This window comes from Heterodontus francisci, chromosome 48 (assembly GCF_036365525.1).
Source record: "Heterodontus francisci isolate sHetFra1 chromosome 48, sHetFra1.hap1, whole genome shotgun sequence".
Lineage (NCBI taxonomy): Eukaryota > Metazoa > Chordata > Chondrichthyes > Heterodontiformes > Heterodontidae > Heterodontus > Heterodontus francisci.
In genome coordinates, this window is record NC_090418.1 from 5,476,865 (window position 1) to 5,498,799 (window position 21,935).

Here is a 21,935-nt window from a genome sequence, read left to right on the forward strand (position 1 = left end):
AGCACTCCCTCGGTACTGACCCTCCGACAGTGCAGCACTCCCTCGGTACTGACCCTCCGACAGTGCAGCGCTCCCTTGGTACTGACCCTCCGACAGTGCAGCACTCCCTCGGTACTGATCCTCCGACAGTGCAGCGCTCCCTTGGTACTGACCCTCCGACAGTGCAGCACTCCCTCGGTACTGACCCTCCGACAGTGCAGCGCTCCCTTGGTACTGACCCTCCGACAGTGTAGCACTCCCTCGGTACTGATCCTCCGACAGTGCAGCGCTCCCTTGGTACTGACCCTCCGACAGTGCAGCACTCCCTCGGTACTGACCCTCCGACAGTGCAGCGCTCCCTTGGTACTGACCCTCCGACAGTGCAGCACTCCCTCGGTACTGACCCTCCGACAGTGCAGCGCTCCCTTGGTACTGACCCTCCGACAGTGCAGCGCTCCCTTGGTACTGACCCTCCGACAGTGCAGCGCTCCCTCGGTACTGATCCTCCGACAGTGTAGCGCTCCCTCAGTACTGCCCCTCGCACAGTGCAGCACCCCCTCAGTACTGACCCAGGAGTGTTGGCCTGGATTTTGCGCTCAAGTGGCTGGAGTGGGACTTAACCCCACCACCTTCTGACATTCTAGAATGGGTCTGAGAATCCCACCTGGGAATTATTAGCAAGTTGTGTTGTAGCTTTCTTGGGGCACATACTGGGCTACCTGGGGTAAATCTACAGCTAAGAAAAAAGTGAGACTTTCAAAAAAGAATAGACAATAATTGTTAGTCACCTAGTTCATCACCATTTTATAACAGTCTATAAAAATGTGGCTGTCCAGTATCTGCCCTAATGTCACCATTTGCCATTTTGCAACTCTGTCTGCCACCCACCACTGTCCCACTCTACATGGAAGTATAGTATTCCAGATTTACCCATTTTATACCAGTGTCTGCTCAATGCACACGGGCCTCCTCCCACTCTCTTCATCTCACCCCATCAGCATAACCTTCTATTCCTTTTGACCTCATATTTAACTTCAGTTATGTGGATAGATTGGAGAAACTGGGACTGTTCTCCTTCCGGAGAGGAATAAAGAGATCAAATCATATTCAAAATCATGAGGGGTCTGGACAGAGTAGGTAGGGAGTTACTGTTCCCATTGGCGGAAGGATCCAGAAACAATGAACACCGATTTTAAGGTAATTGGCAAAAGAACCAAAAGCGACATGAGGAAACACTTTTTTTTTAATACACAGAGTGTGGTTAGGATCTGGAATGCACTGCCTGAGTGTGTGGTGGAGGCAGATTCAATTGTGGCTTTCAGAAGAGAATTGGGTAATTATCTCAAGAGCAAAAGATTTGCAAGGCTGCAGGGAAAAGGGGTGGGTGTGGGACGAGGTGAGTTGCTCTTGTAGAGAACCAGCATGGACATGATGGGCCAAACGGCCTCCTTCTGTGCTGTAACCATTCTATGATTGTGTGTGTTTAATCCAGCTTCTGCTTAAATACATCTGTACGATTCACCTCAAAACACTCTGTGGTGAGTTCCACCTTCTCTGCACTCTCCAGGTAAAAGAGATAGCTCTTGGATTTCCAATTGGATTTATTGGTGACTACCTTTTATTCATGGCCCCTAACATCTGTTAGCAATAACAACGCTGTTTAGGTCTACACCAGGAGAGGAGGATTGCCAACTCCGATTGGATGTATCCCAGGAGGCATTGTCACATGGCCTCCTCACCTCCAAATGCCATTGGTCACCCAACAGAACTATCCACACAACACATCACCATCCCGCAGCCAATCAGAACGCCAACAGACTCTTCATTAACCCGATTGGATGATTTTTGACTGCCAGTCAAACAGCCCTTTTCTCCCCCATTTCCAACAATTGCATAACTAATAAACAAAACTGTTTTTTAAAAAAAGTATTTTTAAAATTTTCTTAGAAGTACCCAAATAACTTTCTTCTTGGGGTGGCTGGAGAGATAGAAGGGGCCCATATTTCCCCAAATTTAGAAGACTAAGAGGTGATCTGACTGAAACAGACAAAATTCTCAAGCAGGTTTGTCAGGGTAGATGCTGAGAGGCTGTTTTCCTCTGGCTGGAGAATCCAGCACACAGGGTCACGCTCTCAGGATTGGCCATTTAAGACTGAAATGAGGAGAAATGCTATCACTCAGAGGGTTGGAATTCTCTACTCCAGAGAGCTGTGGATGCTCAGTCGTTGAGTATACTCAAGACTGAGATTGATAGAATTTTGGATACTAAGGGATATTGGGATAGTGCGGGAAGGCGCAGATGAGGTCAAAGATCAGTTGCGATTGTACTGAATGGCCTTCTCCTATTTCTCATGTTCCTTGAGACGCCAGGACAATTGTGCCATGGTTGTAGCGCGAGCTGGCAAACCTGCAGCTCCCACTTACTGCTCCCGGGCTAATTCAACACAAAATAGCCGCCCGCAAACTTACAGCACATAGACACACTCGGGAGGATAGAAGCACAAAGTTGGCCCCAAGGGGGAACACACCAGTTTGGACAAATACACTTCCCCTTTAAATGCCTTTGGCCAGTTTTATTTTATAAATTAAAAAGGGGCAACTAGCAGAAACAGTTCTCTCATTCAAAATCAATAACAACTTGCTTCATTCCACCAACCATTGTTAGTCCATAGTTATAGCTGAGAACATAAGGTGGTGAAAGTGGGAGAAACAAACATTCTTCTGGAGTCAGAAAGACAGTGGAAATTCAGCACGCAGTAGATGTGACAGTGCAGATTCTGTTTGGGACTCTCGGTCGAAGCAATGCAGTTTCTCACGCTTGTTTATTTAGCGTTTCTAAACTGCCGTGGCCGTTAATCGGGCCAGGACCCGCATTCAGCCCGCTCGGGCAGAGAAGAAAGGCAGGCCACGGACAAAACTGTCTAGTTTGGTTCGGAACAGTTCGCTCTGAATGGGCTCATTCATACTGCACAGGGGGTTCTTCACCACAAGCTCGACAAAGATCTGAGAGATAAGAAAAGACAATTAGATTCCAGCCTGTAACTCACTCCTGGGTATGTTATTTTATACATAAACCACCCCTTAAACCCTTCGATTAGTTTGCAGCCTGTAACTCACACTGTGGTTTGCAACCCTCCCTGTAAAAGAAAACCAGAAAACAAGGACTTTGAACATGAATGGCAATTTCATGATTGCAAATCCAATTTTCAAAGCCGGGGCAGACAGAGGTTTGTCACTGTGGTGCTCAGGACCACACGTTCACAGGGCCCTTTGCAACAGTTTATTTCCCCACCAGTAGTAGCTGCTCTCCAGCACCTCCAAGTGGCGAGCCCAGAGAGTGTGCATCAGCTGGCTGTTTGACCAGGGCGGGCATCACATTCGCTTCTGATCCTGCCCTCATTGGACATTCTCCTGTCTAATCGAGGGGTCAGTCTTGACCAGGGCGGTCCCGAGTACAAGTAATGGCCTGAGATAGGTTAACTGTTGGGCTGATATTGGGCTCACTGTCACAAAACGAGAGATTCAGCTTTGAGAGGTGTTGCGGGGCGGGATGGAAATACAGCCAGGTTTCCCGATCACTGTTCAGCAACCCACCCGATGGAAGTAAGCACGTGCCGTTATTGGGCGAGGTCAGATTGGACTCGGGTCTGGAATCACATGTAGGCCAGACCAAGTAAGGATGGCAGATTACCTTCCTTAAAGTGAACCAGATGGACTTTTACAATAATCGATAATAGTTTTGCCTCGCCATTACTGAGACTAGCTTTCAATTACAGATTTTAATTAATGAATTGAATTTAAATTCCACCAACTACTGCGGCGGGATTTGAACCCATGTGCCCATTAGCCTGAGTTCTAGATTACTAGTCCAGTGACATTACCCCAATGCCACTGTCTTCCCCGATGTAGGAGACATGGCAGCCAATTTGCACATAGCAAGCTGCCACAAACAGAAAAGTGATAATGGCCAGATCATCTGTTTCAGTGATGTTGCCTAAGGGGCAAACGTTGGACAGGATCCTGGGAAAACTCCCCCGTTCCTCTTCCAACAGCGGCCACGGGGTCTTTTACGCCCATCCGAGGAATCCCTGGTCTAACGTCTCAACCGAAAGACAGCATCTCCGAGTTCCAATGAAAGGTCACTGAGCTGAAACGTTATCGCTACTTCTGTCTCCACAGATGCTGCCAGACCTGCCCAGTATTTCTTGTTTTTATGTCTGACGGTGCAGCCCAGGATTATGTGCTCAAGTCTTTTGGAGTGGCGTTTGTACCACAACCCCCTGACTCAGGTGAGAGGGCACTACCCACTGACCCATGGCTGACACCGGTGGTAAAGGAGACCAGCGATGGCCGATGGAATATCACTGTGGGAACAGCGGGTTTCAGTGATAGGGAGGAGCGAGGCGGTCGAGGAACTTGTGGATGAGGATTTCAGAAGAACTCACTGTACTGTAGATCTGACTGAGAACGTCTCTGATGTTTCCGACCCCTAGGTCTGTGTTCATGACAATTTTAATGCCAGTTGCCGTCTCGTAATAATGCAGTTTGTATTTGCTTGTCTGAAAGGACAGGAAACCATCTCTACTGTTTGAATATGTTAAAGAGAAGAACTTGCATTTTTATAGCGCTTTCACATCCACAGGATGTCCCAAAGCACGTCACAGCCAATAAGGTGCTCTTTGAAGTGTAGACACTGTTGTAATGTAGGAAATCCGCAGCAAAATGGTGCACAGCAAGCTCCCCCAAACAGCGACACGCAAATGGTCAGATAATTTTTTTTATGTTGTAGTTGAGGGATAAATGCTACACAGGACACGGGGAGAACTCCTCTGTTCTTCCTTGGATTTTCTCCACCCACCTGAGGGGACAGACAGGGCCTCCGTTTAACATCTCATCTGAAATTCGGCACCTCCAACAGTGCAGCACTCCCTCAGTACTGGCACTGGTGTGTCAGCCTTGAACATGTGCGCAAGTCTTTGGAGTGGGACTTGAACCCAGGACCTTTTGACTCAGCAGAGAGAGACAGAGCGCTACCCACTGAGCCAAGGCTGACACTTGGAGACACGTTGAGGAACCGAACAGCAGATACACAGGAGAAAGAAACAGGAGACTGCAAGAGCTGAGAGGTACTTGCCGCAGTAACGCAGTATCACCCGCCCCAGCCCCTGCAGCTGTTCCAGCAACAAACTAAGCCAGCACCGCACCCTTATATTGCTAATGGAGAGCAACATCTGTAGCAAATCTCTCCATTTGATGGGAGCTTTCCTCTGTATCAAACCTTTTTTTTTCTAAATTGCAGCCTTCCTTGATGGTTCAATCCACTCTGCGTTCACCTCTCTCCAGTTACTGCAGTCTCCACTCTGCATTCACCTCTCTCCACTGTGCAGTTGCAGCAGCACAGGTGCAGCTGCTCCCCCTGATTGCAGGCGGGAAGTGCTCCAATTGCCCAGCCAATCCCAGTGCTGTACCTGTCCTGGGAGCATTTGATGGGGACAGTGTAGAGGGAGCTTTACTCTGTATCTAACCCTGTGCTGTACCTGTCCTGAGAGTGTTTGATGGGGACAGTGTAGAGGGAGCTTTACTCTGTATCTAACCCTGTGCTGTACCTGTCCTGGGAGTGTTTGATGGGGACAGTGTAGAGGGAGCTTTACTCTGTATCTAACCCCGTGTTGTACCTGTCCTGGGAGTGTTTGATGGGGACAGTGTAGAGGGAGCTTTACTCTGTATCTAACCCCGTACTGTACCTGTCCTGGGAGTGTTTGATGGGGACAGTGTAGAGGGAGCTTTACTCTGTATCTAACCCTGTGCTGTACCTGTCCTGAGAGTGTTTGATGGGGACAGTGTAGAGGGAGCTTTACTCTGTATCTAACCCTGTGCTGTACCTGTCCTGGGAGTGTTGATGGGACAGTGTAGAGGGAGCTTTACTCTGTATCTAACCCCGTTTTTTTTTTTAAATGTCACACTGATTCAATAAAGGGCACTCTTCTGAGCTTGAGGGTAAAACATATTAGGGCAACAAAGAGGGAGCTTTACTCCGTATCTAACCCCATTTTCTTTTTTTTTAAATAATACAATGGGCCCTGTCTTTGCTCTGTATCTAACCCCATTTTTATTTTTTGTGCTGTACCTCTCCTGGGAGTGTTTGATGGGACAGTGTAGAAGGATCTTTACTCTGTATCCTACCCAGTCATGTACCTGCCCTGACATTGACAGCAACAAGCGGAAACGTTTCAAGCGTGTAGCATGTCAAACTATCGGACATGCAGGCAGGTTTGCTACAGGACGTGGCAGCAAAGGATACAAATCAACAGGAGACATCTTGTTGACAAAAGATCGGATGGAGAACAGCATTCCGTACATCAGCTGATATTCCTGGAGGGCACAGATACAGCAGGTCATTCAGAGAAATATACAGATCACCTACCTCACCCCCCATCCACACTTTCGGGATGCCTTCTAATACTTTGCCCAAAATAAATGTCAGACTTTTGAAGATTGGCGTTCTGATAGTTACTTTCCAACCCCATTTGTACTGATTCCTTAAAGATATGCAGCAAGGACATCACTGATGAAGTGTTCTTGTATGAGATTCACCCAAGCCTGTTATACTGCCTTCCTTCCCCCAACTACAGTAATGTAACAATTAATTTATAGCCTGAAATAAGAACTGAGTCACAGAGAAAGGACAAAGGAGATTCTGATTGTCACAAACATAATTCATTCAAATTAATATTGGAGGGAGATTGGCATGAATAGCACATCAAACACTGTGTAATATTATGCAATGTACAGCACAGAACATTGCATATTACATATTATTTACAGCACAGAAACAGGCCATTCGGCCCAACTGGGCCATGCTGGTGTTTATGCTTCACACAAGCCTCCTCCCACCCTTTCTGCTTCTCACTCCATCCTTTCTCCCTCATGTGTTTATCCAGCTTCCCCTTAAATGCCGCTCCACTAGTCACCTCAACCATTCCCTGTGGTACCGAGTTCCACATTCTCACCACTCTCTGGGTAAAGAAGTAAACACAATCTGTAAATGTCGAGAGGCGACAGTGGTTAGTTTTAAGATTCTCACGGTTCATTTTCAGACGCGACCGGCTGGGAAATGGACGGGAGCACAAGGGAGGTAGAAATGACCGGAGAGGTGGGGGGAGAGGCTTAGCAGAGACATGCCAGTTAATAGGGTGAGACCTGGCAGAGGAGACACTGGTGCCAATCCTATGTGCCACAGCTGGCAGAGTCTATTCAACACTAAACAGTCACTGCAATGAAAATTTGACGGAAATCAAACATCACAGGGATCACACAGCACGGATGGAGGCCATTCAGGCCATTGTGCTTGTGCCAGCTCTTTGAAATAGCTATCCGATTGGTCACGCTCCCCCAAATGGACTCCATCGCCCTGCACACGCTTCTCCTTTTCAAGTCTTTCTCCAATTCCCTTTTGAAAGTCCCTATTGAATCTGCTTCCACCGCCCTTTCAGGCAGCGCGTTCCAGATCACAACAACTCGCTGCGTGAAACAATTCTCATCTCCTCCTCTGGTTCTTTTACCAATTATACGAAATCTGTGTCCTCTGGTTACCGACCCTCCTGCCAGTGGAAACATTTCTCTTTACCTAATCGAACAAGAACGCTCAAAATTTTGAATGCCTCTATTAAATCTCCACTTAACCGTCTCTGCTCCAAGGACAACAATCCCAGTGCTGAGTTAATTGATCTCAGCTTGGAGGAGAGTGGGGGCACTTTGGCAGCCCTGTCACTAGATGCAACATCCAAAACCCACCCCCTCCACCATAGGCACTCCATGGCGTCTACTATCTACAAGATGCAAAGCAGGGACTCGCAAAGGTTACCTAGACAGTACCCGCCTCCCCGGGGCCTCCACCACCAAGGAGAAAAGCAGCAATGTCGAGGGAATACCATCCTAACTTGGACGCAGTTTCTTCATTGACTCTGGGCCAATATCCCAGAATTCCCCATCTGACACCATCAGTGCCAACGAGCCAGGCTGAAGGGCCACCACTACTGTCTTGGGGCAATTTGAGATGGGCAGTAACTGTGGCCTCGCCAGCATCACCCCATCCTACGAACGAAGAAAATATTGCCAAATGCCTGTGGTACAATAGGCAAGAGTCAGAATCTTAGCAATGGGGGAGGGGGCAACCCAAGAGAAGAAAAGACACTTGCATTTTTATAGCACCTCAGGACGTCCCAAAGCACTTTACCCCCAATGAAGTAATTTAGGAAACGCGGCAGGCAATTTGTGCACAGCAAGCTCCCACGGACAGCAGTGAGACAATGAGACCATCTGAGGTATACTACTCACTTGCTCCCTCGAGATGCCTGCGTGTTTCTTCCGGTTCCACTCACTATAATGGAGGCAGACACCGTTCCGATCAAAGATGTACAGATTGTGGACTGTCATCTAGTAGGAAATATAGCACAAAGTCAGCAGACAGAATCAAATTTGGTTTACGATGCTTTACAGGATAACAGCAGCTAGCCAGGTTCTAAAACACACGGACTCCTTTTTTCATCTGTCAATGTCCAGTGATCATCAATGCCAGATACACACACTGCCTCCTCAGAGTTGAAAATGTAGACTCATAGCAGCACCTCCTCTAATTCAGTCCCTAGAAACTATTATCTCCACATTACAATCAAAACTTAACATTTCCTTTTTGATTCACCTCATTACCTTTCCTACACATCAAACTGTCCTGAATTAAGTTTCTGAGCAGTCTTGCCCAATGAGGTAGGTGGTGGCGTAGTGGTATTATCACCGGACTAGTAACCCAGAGACCGGTGATAATACCACTACGCCACCACCTACATGTGACTCCAGACCCACAGCAATGTGGTTAATTCTTACATGCCCTCTGAAATGAGCCTAGCAAGTCACTCAGTTGTATCTAACCGCTACAAAGTCTATAAAAAGGAATGAAACCGGACGGACCACCCAGCATCGACCTAGGCACCGGAAACGACAACAGCAAACGCAGCCCTGTCAATCCTGCAAAGTCCTCCTTACTAACATCTGGGGGCTTGTGCCAAAGTTGGGAGAGCTGTCCCACAGACTAGTCAAGCAATAGCCTGACATAGTCACACTCACGGAATCATACCTTACAGACAATGTCCCAGACACATGGTGATGGCAAACACGAGGGGACATAGCTTTAAGTTGAGGGGTGAAAGATATAGGACAGATGTCAGAGGTAGTTTCTTTACTCAGAGAGTAGTAGGGGCGTGGAACGCCCTGCCTGCAACAGTAGTAGACTCGCCAACTTTAAGGGCATTTAAGTGGTCATTGGATAGACATATGGATGAAAATGGAATAGTGTAGGTCAGATGGTTTCACAGGTCGGCGCAACATCGAGGGCCGAAAGGCCTGTACTGCGCTGTAATGTTCTAATTCTAAAACACTGCCATCACCATCCCCGGGTATGTCCTGTCCCACCGGCAGGACAGACCCAGCAGAGGTGGTGGCACAGTGATATACAGTAGGGAGGGAGTTGCCCTGGGAGCCCTCAACATTGACTCCGGACCCCATGAAGTCTCATGGCATCAGATCAAATATGGGCAAGGTAACCTCCTGCTGATTACCACCCAATGCCCTCCCTCAGCTGATGACTCAGTAATCCTCCATGTTGAACACCACTTGGAGGAAGCACTGAGGGTGGCAAGGGCACAAAATGTACTCTGGGTGGGGGACTTCAATGTCCATCACCAAGAGTGGTTCGGTAGCACCACTACTGACCGAGCCCTAAAGGACATGGCTGCGAGACTGGGTCTGCGGCAGGTGGTGGGGGAACCAACACGAGGGAAGAACATACTCGACCTCGTCCTCACCAATCTGCCTGCCGCAGATGCATCTGTCCATGACAGTATTGGTAGGAGTGACCACCGCACAGTCCTTGTGGAGACGAAATCCCGCCTTCACATTGAGGATACCGTCCATCGTGTTGTGTGGCACTACCACTGTGCTAAATGGGATTGATTTCGAACAGATCTAGCAATGCAAAACTGGGCATTCATGAGGCGCTGTGGGCCATCAGCAGAATTGTACTCAACCATAATCTGTAACCTCATGGACCGGCATATCCCCCATGCTACCATTACCATCAAGCCAGGAGACCAACCCTGGTTCAATGAAGAGTGCAGGAGGGCATGCCAGCAGCAGCACCAGGCATACCTCAAAAAGAGGTGTCAACCTGGTGAAGCTACAACCCAGGACTACTTGCATGCCAAACTGCATAAGCAGCATGCGATAGACAGAGCTAAGCGATCCCATAACCAACGGATCAGATCTAAGCTCTACAGTCCTGCCCCATCCAGCCTAGAATGGTGGTGGACAATTAAACAACTAACTGGAGGAGGTGGCTCCACAAATATCCCCATCCTCAATGACGGGGGAGCCCAGCACATCAGTGCGAAAGAGAAGGCCGAAACATTTGCAACAATCTTCAGCCAGAAATGCCGAGTTGATGACCCATCTCGGCCTCCTCCTGAAGTCCCCAGCATCACAGATGCCAGACTTCAGCCAATTCGATTCACTCCACGTGATATCAAGAAACGACTGAAGGCACTGGATACTGCAAAAGCTATGAGCCCTGACAATATTCCGGAAATTGTACTGAAGACCTGTACTCCAGAACTTGCCATGCCCCTAGCCAAGCTGTTCCAGGACAGCTACAACACTGGCATCTACCCTGCAATGTGGAAAATTGCCCAGGTATGTCCTGTACACAAAAAGCAGGACAAATCCAACCCGGCCAACTACCGCCCCATTAGCCTACTCTCAATCATCAGTAAAGTGATGGAAGGTGTCATCAACAGTGCCATCAAGCGGCACTTGCTTAGCAGCAACCTGCTCAATGACACTCAGTTTGGGTTCCGCCAGGGCCACTCAGCTCCTGACCTCATTACAGCCTTGGTTCAAACATGGACAAAAGAGCTGAACTCCAGATGTGAGGTGAGAGTGATTGCCCTTAACATCAAGACAGCATTTGACTGAGTATGGCATCAAGGAGCCCTAGCAAAACTGAGGTCAATGAGAATCAGGGGGAAAACCCTCCGCTGGCTGGAGTCATACCTAGCACAAAGGAAGATGGTTGTGGTTGTTGCAGGAAAATCATCTGAGCTCCAGGACATCACTGCAGGAGTTCCTCAGGGTAGTGTCCTAGACCCAACCATCTTCAGCTGCTTCATCAATGACCTTCCTTCAATCATAAGGTCAGAAGTGGGGATGTTCGCTGATGATTGCACAATGTTCAGCACCATTCGTGACTCCTCAGATACTGAAGCAGTCTGTGTAGAAATGCAGCAAGACCTGGACAATATCCAGGCTTGGGCTGATAAGTGTCAAGTAACATTCGCGCCACACAAGTGCCGGGCAATGACCATCTCCAACAAGAGAGAATCTAACCATCTCTCCTTGACATTCAATGGCATTACCATTGCTGAATCCCCCACTATCAACATCCGAGGGGCTACCATTGACCAGAAACTGAACTGCAGTAGCTATATAAATACCGTGGCTACAAGAGCAGGTCAGAGGCTAGGAATCCTGAGGCGAGTAACTCACCTCCTGACTCCCCAAAGCCTGTCCACCATCTACAAGGCACAAGAAAGGAGTGTGATGGAATACTCTGGATGCTCTCCAACAACACTCAAGAAGCTCAACACCATCCAGGCCAAAGCAGCCCGCTTGATCGGCACCCCATCTACAAACAAACATTCACTCCCTCCACCACCGACGCACAGTGGCAGCAGTGTGTACCAGCTACAAGATGCACTGCAGCAATGCACCAAGGCTCCTTGGACAGCACATTCCAAACCCACGACCTCTACCAAATAGAAGGACGAGGGCAGCACACACATGGGAACACCACCACCTGCAAGTTTCCCTCCAAGTCACACACCATCCTGACTTGGAATTATATCGCTGTTCCTTCACTGTCACTGGGTCAAAATCCTGGAACTCCCTTCCTAACAGCACTGTGGGTGTACCTACCCCACATGGACTGCAGCGGTTCAAGAAGGCGGCTCACCACTACCTTCTCAAGGGCAATTAGGGATGGGCAATAAATGCTGGCCTGGCCAGCGACGCCCACATCCCATGAATGAATTTTTAAAAAAATGAGACTCAGTCTGCCTCTCTCCACTCAACCTTGAAAATAAATCAGAGCAAATCTCATCTGTAAAAGACGCATTAAATTGCACACAAATTGAATTCTAAGTCAGAAATGGGTTCCAGCTGGAATTCTTAAGCGCAGATGCCGGGGCGATGTAAAGGGAGACCCAGGATAGAGTGACAGCAATGCAAACAGCTAGCAGTGGGCTAATGGGATAGGCAGGTGGGAGAACACCAGGCTAATGGGATAGGCAGTCAGGTTAAAATACAGTTCCTTTAACTAACTTTCCTGTAGCACAATAGTAACTACTCTCCATTAAAAGCAACGCAGTGGCCATAAAGTGTTTGGGGCGGGGATGGAGGAGGTTCCCGAGGACGTGAAAGTTGCTATATAAATGCAGCATCTTTCTTGCCCCTCAATCCCTTCCCTCTCAATCTGCAGCCACCCAGGCTGCTCCATACAGCACACTAGGGTTATCTAACCCCCTACTTAACCACCTCCTCTCCCCGTCCACCTACCTCGTCCTCTCCTTCCTCCCCACCTCGGGGACTCAGGCAGCGCGCTGGACAACCCCAGCTTGGGGGCCTTCCTTACAAATAGTCGCAGTGTGCCGCGGGATTTATGAATAAATTACACCAATTAATGAAAAAAATAAATTGATTTAACCGGACTCCCCCTCCCCGACTAAACGCCTCGAGAATAAGAGCGACGCCGCGGTTCATCATGCCCTCTCGATATAGATACTTTAAAAAATACTTCCCAGTTGCCCTGATGAGTACCGCCGGGGTCTTTCTTTCTGTGCGTGTGTTTGAAGGTGTTGGTTTGTGGAGGGGTTTTTTTGTCCGCTGTTTGATGCCGGTGAGTTTTTGCGGGGGGAAGTGAGGCAGCGTACGGGGCAGCTGGATCATAACCGTTGGGGTCCTTGCCCGCACGCGGGCGCTGTGGTGATGACGCGCCGGAGAGCGGTTGCTATGGCGGCTTCGAACGCGGGACTGAGAAAAATTCCCCAGAAACCGGAAAAAAAGAGAGAGACAGGCGGTAACAGAGCTCAGAGCGGGTGGAGGGGACGGGGGTGGGTGGAGGGGGTGGGACAAGAGGAGGGGACGGGGATGGGTGGAGGGGGGCGAGGAGGGGGTGGGACAAGAGGAGGGGACGGGGATGGGTGGAGGGGGGTGAGGAGGCGGTGGGACAAGAGGAGGGGACGGGGATGGGTGGAGGGGGGTGAGGAGGGGATGGGTGGAGGGGGGCGAGGAGGCGGTGGGACAAGAGGAGGGGACGGGGATGGGAGAAGAGGAGGGGACGGGGGTGGGTGGAGGGGGGCGAGGAGGCGGTGGGACAAGAGGAGGGGACGGGGATGGGTGGAGGGGGGTGAGGAGGTGGAGGGGGGTGAGGAGGCGGTGGGACAAGAGGAGGGGACGGGGATGGGTGGAGGGGGGTGAGGAGGGGATGGGTGGAGGGGGGTGAGGAGGCGGTGGGACAAGAGGAGGGGACGGGGATGGGTGGAGGGGGGTGAGGAGGGGATGGGTGGAGGGGGGTGAGGAGGCGGTGGGACAAGAGGAGGGGACGGGGATGGGTGGAGGGGGGCGAGGAGGCGGTGGGACAAGAGGAGGGGACGGGGATGGGTGGAGGGGGGTGAGGAGGGGATGGGTGGAGGGGGGTGAGGAGGCGGTGGGACAAGAGGAGGGGACGGGGATGGGTGGAGGGGGGTGAGGAGGGGATGGGTGGAGGGGGGCGAGGAGGCGGTGGGACAAGAGGAGGGGACGGGGATGGGAGAAGAGGAGGGGACGGGGGTGGGTGGAGGGGGGCGAGGAGGCGGTGGGACAAGAGGAGGGGACGGGGATGGGTGGAGGGGGGTGAGGAGGTGGAGGGGGGTGAGGAGGCGGTGGGACAAGAGGAGGGGACGGGGATGGGTGGAGGGGGGTGAGGAGGGGATGGGTGGAGGGGGGTGAGGAGGCGGTGGGAGAAGAGGAGGGGACGGGGGTGGGAGAAGAGGAGGGGACGGGGGTGGGTGGAGGGGGGCGAGGAGGCGGTGGGACAAGAGGAGGGGACGGGGGTGGGTGGAGGGGGGCGAGGAGGCGGTGGGACAAGAGGAGGGGACGGGGGTGGGTGGAGGGGGGCGAGGAGGCGGTGGGACAAGAGGAGGGGACGGGGGTGGGTGGAGGGGGGCGAGGAGGCGGTGGGAGAAGAGGAGGGGACGGGGGTGGGTGGAGGGGGGCGAGGAGGGGGTGGGAGAAGAGGAGGGGACGGGGATGGGTGGAGGGGGGCGAGGAGGCGGTGGGAGAAGAGGAGGGGACGGGGGTGGGTGGAGGGGGGCGAGGAGGCGGTGGGAGAAGAGGAGGGGACGGGGGTGGGTGGAGGGGGGCGAGGAGGGGGTGGGAGAAGAGGAGGGGACGGGGATGGGTGGAGGGGGGTGAGGAGGCGGTGGGAGAAGAGGAGGGGACGGGGGTGGGTGGAGGGGGGGCGAGGAGGCGGTGGGAGAAGAGGAGGGGACGGGGGTGGGTGGAGGGGGGGCGAGGAGGGGGTGGGAGAAGAGGAGGGGACGGGGGTGGGTGGAGGGGGGGCGAGGAGGGGGTGGGAGAAGAGGAGGGGACGGGGATGGGTGGAGGGGGGTGAGGAGGGGTTGATGCCTGTTGAATACAGGTGTGTCTTGCCACATGGCAGGTAATTTAAATGAATTAATACTCGTTCGTGACTGCCTTCTTTAATAACTTTTTCAAATTTGTTTTTTTGTCAGTAGGTTGGGATTGTGACACTGTCCTGTGATGCGGAGCCGTTCCCGTTTGGTTTCGATTGATTGTTGCCAGGCAATGAATTCCCCGATCCGACCTGAGGACCTGATGAGCGACGTGGAGCCTCTGCCCGCGTCCGCGCCCAGTTCTGCCCCCGCCAGCCCGCGTGCTGCCTGGGCCACAGCTGCGGCCGTGCCATGCTTTGACCGCTCTGCTGCTACTGCCGTGGTCCGTTCCCTGCCTACCAGCCCCTGCGCCACCCTCACCTCCTCGTCTGAGGTCACGGCCAGGCTGTATGCTTCGCTGCAGACCAGCCGCGATCTGGGTGGCGCCTACTCCTCCTCTGGCTCCTCTCACTCGTCCTCCTCCTCCTCCTCGTCGAAACGTGCCGAGACCTCCAACCCCAAAGAGGCAGCGGAACGCACGCATGGCCCTGGCCTGCAGTCAGTCCGCGGCGATGGGTCCAATTCTTCAATCCCTGGACCCCGGTCCCGCATTCAACCACCTGACCACACGTCTGGACTTGGGTCCAAGCTGGGGGCAAGTGGCAGGAGTCGTGTCAGGCCAGGCCTCCCATACAATGTGGTGCCCATGGGCGCTTCCGAAATCACTGCCTCCCGTCATCCAAAATCTGCCCAATTCGCCAAGGACGCAGGTTCAGCTGGTCAAATGGCGCCCTCTGACCTGGAAGAGCTTGGTGTGGAGATGACCCAGAGACTGTCCAAGAGGGTCGAAGCCAGCAATGGTTCAAAGGTAATTCTGCGTCGCGTCAGCAGCTTACTGTCAGGCTTTCCTCGTCAACCAATTCTGCACAGAAACTCAGCAATGTCCTTGCGAGTCTCCAGACTAAACTAACTTCAAACAAACTCCATTTCCCGCCATAGAGTGTGCATGCTGTCCTGTGAGGGCACAGGGAGTGGTTGAGGCCAATAACATAGATGTATTTAAGGGGAAGCTGGATAGACACATGAAGGAGAAAGGAATAGGATATGTTGATGGGATGAGATGAAGTATAGGGTGGGAGGAGATGCGTGGATCGCAAACCAGCACGGATCTGTTGGGCTGAATGGCCTGTTTCTGTACTCTAACTTCTATGTACCTAAACCCAAAGAGCTTAGTTTCAGCTGGGTAATCCTAAGGTTTGGGGACCTCCAAATGTGTAACCATAAACGGGACGAGTGATTTGACGCTACGCAGTGTCCTGTGACATGATGGGTGTAAAGCAATTCCTTGTCTGAGTGGTGCAGTCTTGCATAGAACGATCCCAGCTGGAGTGAAAATGCTGCAATCAGTCAATTTGAGTCCTGCTGGTTTCGCACCTGTACACCGTGTGTCCCTGGGCTTCATCACTGCACTTGCAGGAGGATAGCCATATAAATAATCACGTGTACTAACCCAACGCCAAGGAGAATCAGCTCCTACTTTAATGGGGGTCCACATTGGGCTCTTTCTGCTCTTGTCCAGTCATACTTTTTATTACCCATTCTCCGGATGTGGGTGTCACTGGCAAGGCTGCATTTATTGCCCATCCCTAGTTACCCTGTTCAGTTGAGGGGCTTGCTCAGCCACTTCAGGGGGTAGTTAAAAGTCAGTCATGTTGGTGTAAGACTGGCGTCGCCTATGGGCCAACACCGGGTAAGGATGATAGATATCCTTCCCTTCCCTGAAGGAATCAATGAGCCAGTTGAGTTTTGATGACAGTCTGACCCCTTCAGCTCACTTTTTTTTTTTAACAACTTTTTATCAGTTTCTCACTACACTGGTGGGGCCTCTGAGACCAGGCCTCAGGATTACTAGTCCAGTAGCATAACCACTACACTGCCCTTTGAAAGGGGAGTGCGAGGTTAACACTCTTTGTTCTCTCTGTCTATTGTTCCTTGCAGATTGGATCCAGGCACATCTCGGAAATGGAGTCAGTGAGGTCCCACCTACACAGCATGTTGAAATTCTCTCAGGAGCTCACCGACAGTGAGTATCCGGCCGTGCCCTCACAGGCTGATGCTTAAAGGGAGGGTAGGCACAGAGTAAAAGCTGCAGCGGGAAAATACTATCCTGCCTTGGATGGGTTTGTGCCGTGATGCGTTTGCTTTTCCACTTTCCTTCCAAGGGGCTACAGCAAGAAGCCAGTGCCTTCCAGATTGGGGTGGGTGGGGAATTGGTTACTCCCATTAGCAGCTCATTTTTCAACAGTTTGGATTGGCATTTGTAGGGCTCGCAGAAGAGGCAGGGACTGGTACACGCCTCTAACTGTCCATACATATATCGCGTGCTATTCGCATTAACTGCCAATCGCTGTGGAGAGCTGTTGAGTGGAGGCCAGACACGTCCCTGTGGCAAAAATAAGCAAGAGGTATTAGGAACCGCTTTGTGGAAGTTCCCCGTCTCCCTTGCTTCTGATGGAAGCCCCTGACTAAAGGGAAGCTGACCAGGGGGAAATAGTGTACAAATTGAATTGCAAATTAACCCAGGTATCATCTGGCTTCACGTTCCCTCCCTACAGGGGATGCTGCTGTCAATCCAACTTCTCCAACGCTGGTGCCAAAGGCAGCTGAGGAGCAAAGGGATAACGACTCATTTGAGAGTGACTGCACCAGCACCTTGCTCAGGTGGGTGAAGGGTGTTTGTAAGTAAATATCTTTTATTTTGGGAGGGATTGGTTGCTTGGTAATGCTGCAAGCTACTGCTCCAGTGTTCTTGGCTAACCAATGTTTTCATCTGTGACTCCCACCTTCCATCCAATGACCACGGTTGGTCCATCAGAGGGAGAGAAGCTGAACAAAAGTCCTGATATTTCCTTTCTGGGAAAGGGGGAAATGAGGAGGCAGCTGGGGACTTGGTGTCGCAAACACAGTTTGCATTTCTGTAGCGATTTTCATAACCTCAGGATGTCCCAAAGTGTTTTACAGCCAATGAAGTACTTTTTGAAAAGTAGTTATTGTGGTATTGTAGGGAACATGGCAACCAGTTTGCGCACAGCAAGCTTCTACAAACAGCAATGCGATAATGACCAGATTATCTCTTTTTTTTTAATGTTGGGTTGTGGGATAAATATTGAACAGGAGAACATCCCTGCTCCTCTTCCAAATAGCACCGTGGGATCTTTGACAGGGCAGACAGGGGTCCAGGTTTAACCTCTCAATTGCAAGATGGTACTATTGACAGTGCCACACTCTTTCAGTACTGGCAGAGGGAGTGTTGGCTTGAATGAGGTGCTCAAGTATCTGAAGTGGGGACTTGAACCCACTCAGAGATGAGAGTTCTATCACTGAGTGCAGTGTGGCAGCACAGGCTAAGGGCCCAGTATGAAACGAGTTGGACTGTCTCGGCTTAATTCCTGGTGAGCAAGGGTGGGTTGCGTAAATGAGGGGAGCTGCCAACCCAAGGGTAACTTCCAACAATAACTAACTAATTGACCCAGTGACCTATCTTTATACCACTTAACTGCACAGGGAGTTTATATGTAGCGACCTTTAAAAGAGTCAGGCTAAGTTAACAACTGACGTCACTTATATGTTTAAGGCCCAGTATTGCCCAGGAGCAACTGTGGGTACAGTAGCCTAGTGATTTTGTTACCAGACAAGTAATCCAAAGGTAATAAAAACAGAAAGTGCTGGAAATACTCAGCAGGTCTGGCAGCATCTGTGGAGAGAGAAGCAGTGTTAACGTTTCAGGTCTGTGACCTTTCAGAATCTCACTATTTCAGATTTCCAGCATCTGCAGTATTTTGCGTTCAGACAAGTAATCCAGAGGCCCAGATTAATATGGAGACATGAATTCATGTCCCTCCACTGGCAGTGTGTGAATTTGAATCAGTTAATTAAATCAATCTGAACTGAAAAAGTGAGTATCAGTCAGTAATGGTGGTCGTGAAGCTATGGGATTGTTGTACAAAACCCATCTGGTTCATCAGTGTCCTTTAGGGAAGGAAATCTGCTGTCTTTACCTGGTCTGGCCTACATGTGACTCCAGACTTACAGCAATGTGGTTGACCCTTAACTGCTTTCTGAAATGGCCTAGCAAGCCATCAAACTGCTATGAAAAAATATTTCACAATGACAGTACCATTACCACATAGACTGCAGCGGTTCAAGTAGGCGGTGCACCACCACCTTCTCAAGGGTAATGTCCCATGAATGAATAAACAAAAAGGGCACGGGAGAGCCATGCATGTCTTTTATAACTTGTTTTTTTAAAAATCCAAATTCTTTGACTGTTTTGTCTGGGTTTCAGTCAATGCATTTGACCCATCTTCCTTCATCATTTCAGCGCCAAACCGTTCCAGGAGATTTCCGTGTCCCCTCCGATGCCCCTCCTGGGATTGGATGAAGCTGCTCTCTTCCCCCGCTATTCCCGCATGCGGCTAGGGACAGGAGAAGGGCCAGCGGCCGAATCCTCCCTCTATGAGTATCAGATCCTGAAGGACACCCTTGATAAAGAGCGCACAAGGAGAAAGGTAAGGAATGGTGCCCGACAACAACAACCCTTCCACCTTTTCAAGGCCGTCCTCCAAACCCACCCGTTCCGCTCTGCTTTCTCATAATTCTCTACAACAACAACTTGCCTTTCTGTAGCACTGTTTTAAGCAGTAAAATGTCTCGAGGCATTTCATAGCAATGTTAGCAAACAAAATCTGATATCGAGTCGCACAAGCTGTGAGGACAGGGGACCAAAAACTTGATCAAAAAGTTAGGTCTTAAGGAGCATTTTAAAGGAAGAGAGTTTTCGGGAGGGAATTCCAGAGCTTAGGGCCCAGACAGTTAAAGGCACGGCTGCCAATGGTGTAGTGATTTAAAATAAGGGATGTGCTAGTGAAATATCTGCCATGTATCGACGGTCTTTGTGCACTTCGCGATAGTTTGGGGCAGTTAGTCCAAATTATCGCAACTGTTCTGCCAAGTAGAGAGTCGTATGTAACTGCACACTGTATACGGGACTTTATGGTACTGGTGTAACTGAAGACAAGTGAAGGGTTTCATTTGGATTTCTGAATGTGTTCTGAACAAATACAGGTGCCATTTGATTGCAGTTTTAATTGGAAGGTCTCATTCTGTCGACAATAAAGGTCCAAGCTGAATTTGAGCCCAGTTTTCTGTAGCACCAAGGCAGGTTACAAGCCGGTGAGACATGGAGTAAAAATGTTGCATTGATTCATCGGGGGTTGCTGCTCCAAGGTGATTCCCATTAATCTGCATAGATTTCAAGTCGTTGTGACTAACAGACCTTGGTGCCTTGAGTTGGGATCTCTCCTCCAACTAGGGACTGCATTAAGAAAGGCCTTTTCCAGCCCCACGAAATGCATCCAGGACAAACTAATGTGTAATACATGCAGGGGCTGAGCTGCTGGGCTTTTGGGGGCCAAGGTTCTGGGCTGCATGTGGCCTGTGACACTCCTGCATTAAACTATCTCAAAAATTTTACGCCGTTTCCTGTTGCTGTCTCCCTTTGTGTTTCCTAGCCCTTTCCCTCTGTGCTCAGAAAGCACTCCTACTCTGAATTAACATCGCAGGTTACTGAGCAGGATTATCTAACCCTGACCCCCTGCCCAAATAATGTGAGCACCTCCTTTAGTAATAAGTCACATAAGCCTATTTAGTCAGATTAGCAGGGGCCTGCAGGCGTTTGATAAGCTGCAGAAATGTGATGTTTGTCTAAGGAAGATTTTCTCCTCCCGTGGCCACAAACCCGATTACCCATCCTGTGTTTTGCTTTGCTTTCATCGGCATTTATGCAGCAATGGGAGTTTGGATGAGGGCATCTTGTATTTTTTTTACATTTATTAATTTATGGGATATGGGTGTTGCTGGCAAGGTCAGCATTTATTGCCCATCTCTAATTGCCCCTTGAGAAGGTGGTGGTGAGCCGCCTTATTGAACTGCTGCAGTCCATGTGGGGTAGGTACACCCACAGTGCTGTTAGGAAGGGAGTTCCGGGATTTTGACACAGCGACAGTGAAGGAATGATGATAAATGTCCAGCTTGGGATGATGTGCGGCTTGGAGGGGAACTTGCAGGTGGTGGTGTTCCCATGCATCTGCTACCCTTCTAGGTGATTGAAGTCGCGGGTTTGGAAGTTGCTGTTGAAGGAGCCTTGATGAGCTGAAAGGAATGCTGTGGGGAGTAAATGCCAGTGTTGAGACTAAGTTGGTGGTGGGGGGAGGGATGGCAGGGAGCAGTACAAAGGCTACTCTGCAATGCACAACACCACCATCTTTGCTGAAGTGATGTATACTCCAATTTCCTTTGGATCTGTTGAACGGTGATATAAAACTGAATTATAACTTGTTCTTCAGATTATTGCACCAGTGGATAAATCCCCTCTCGTTCCTAGTCCTGTCTGATCTTCCGAGTTGAACCCGATCCTATCTTTTTCCTGACAGTTGCACGCAAATACTTTCCCTCAGGTACCAATCAGGAGTGTGAATCTGGGTCGTTTTCTTTTCCCCAGAAAGTATTGACTGAGTCAGCCATGAAATTGGAAGAGAGTTGGGAGTTATGGCAGGACTCGCAGCAAATAGAGCCTGTTCTCCCAGCAGGCAGAGTCTGTTTAACTGCAGCAAACAGAACCAGTGAACCAAGCTACAGAAAAGTTCCCCCAATAAAAGCAGGATTACATCTCCAGCAAAATGCAGTCCGTGGACGATAATTACCCATTACAAATTGTGTGCGTAAAATCGATCACTTCTAGGATGCGTGACTGACAGAATTACCCAATTGCCTCCTTTCTGGCTGGAACTTGTGATACTATATGAAGTTAATTGTAACATTCCGTTGCTGAACTGGTTGAGATCGGTTTTCAATCAGCACAGACCCGGAGAACCGAGAGCATTCCTGGTCCGTGTGGCTCAGTGTCACACCACGTGCTGCCTCTAGTCACCGAGCCACTGGGATCATTCAGTGGTGCACTGCAACAGAGAAAGACGGTACATGAGTGACTGAGCGGAGTAGTTAAAACTTGGGGAGTGAAGCAGGTTTTAAAACACCGTGTTCCTTTTGTAAACAAATTGTGAAGGCTTTTGCACTTTTCTTTAACCCCCAATTGTTGTCAACCACGGATCCTTCTCCACCAGGAATTTACCCAACGTC

At 50.2% G+C, this 21,935-nt stretch overlaps 2 protein-coding genes across 2 annotated transcripts in view; one reads left to right on the forward strand and one right to left on the reverse strand.

Annotated features, from left to right (window-relative positions):
* Positions 1-2,537: 2,537 nt before the first annotated feature.
* trappc1 (trafficking protein particle complex subunit 1) lies at positions 2,538-12,709 on the reverse strand. The gene is made up of 5 exons (XM_068023885.1): positions 12,643-12,709; positions 8,317-8,415; positions 6,281-6,351; positions 4,425-4,563; positions 2,538-2,982 (listed from the first exon to the last, which is right to left on the reverse strand). Exons 2-5 carry the CDS (start codon positions 8,413-8,415, stop codon positions 2,854-2,856), a joined length of 438 nt encoding a protein of 145 aa, XP_067879986.1. The 5' UTR covers positions 12,643-12,709; the 3' UTR covers positions 2,538-2,853.
* A 365-nt stretch (positions 12,710-13,074) lies between these two features.
* The window catches only part of cntrob (centrobin, centrosomal BRCA2 interacting protein), a 39,270-nt gene continuing 30,409 nt past the window's right edge, over positions 13,075-21,935 (forward strand). Inside the window, exons 1-5 of the mRNA XM_068023977.1 lie at positions 13,075-13,162; positions 14,862-15,606; positions 16,737-16,821; positions 17,354-17,459; positions 19,120-19,306. Of these exons, the coding sequence (XP_067880078.1) occupies positions 14,887-15,606; positions 16,737-16,821; positions 17,354-17,459; positions 19,120-19,306 (1,098 nt within the window). The 5' untranslated portion in view covers positions 13,075-13,162; positions 14,862-14,886. The remainder of the gene's footprint in view (positions 13,163-14,861; positions 15,607-16,736; positions 16,822-17,353; positions 17,460-19,119; positions 19,307-21,935) is intronic.

Excerpts from the sequence above, each read along its gene's own strand:
- trappc1 (XM_068023885.1), bottom strand. The coding sequence starts at position 8,415 with ATGACAGTCCACAATCTGTACATCTTTGATCGGAACGGTGTCTGCCTC. Across the intron at positions 4,564-6,280 it reads AAGATGTCTCCTGTTGATTT|TAGAGATGGTTTCCTGTCCT; the intron begins GTATCCTTTGCT and ends ATATTCAAACAG. Across the intron at positions 2,983-4,424 it reads TCAGTCAGATCTACAGTACA|ATCTTTGTCGAGCTTGTGGT; the intron begins GTGAGTTCTTCT and ends CTTATCTCTCAG.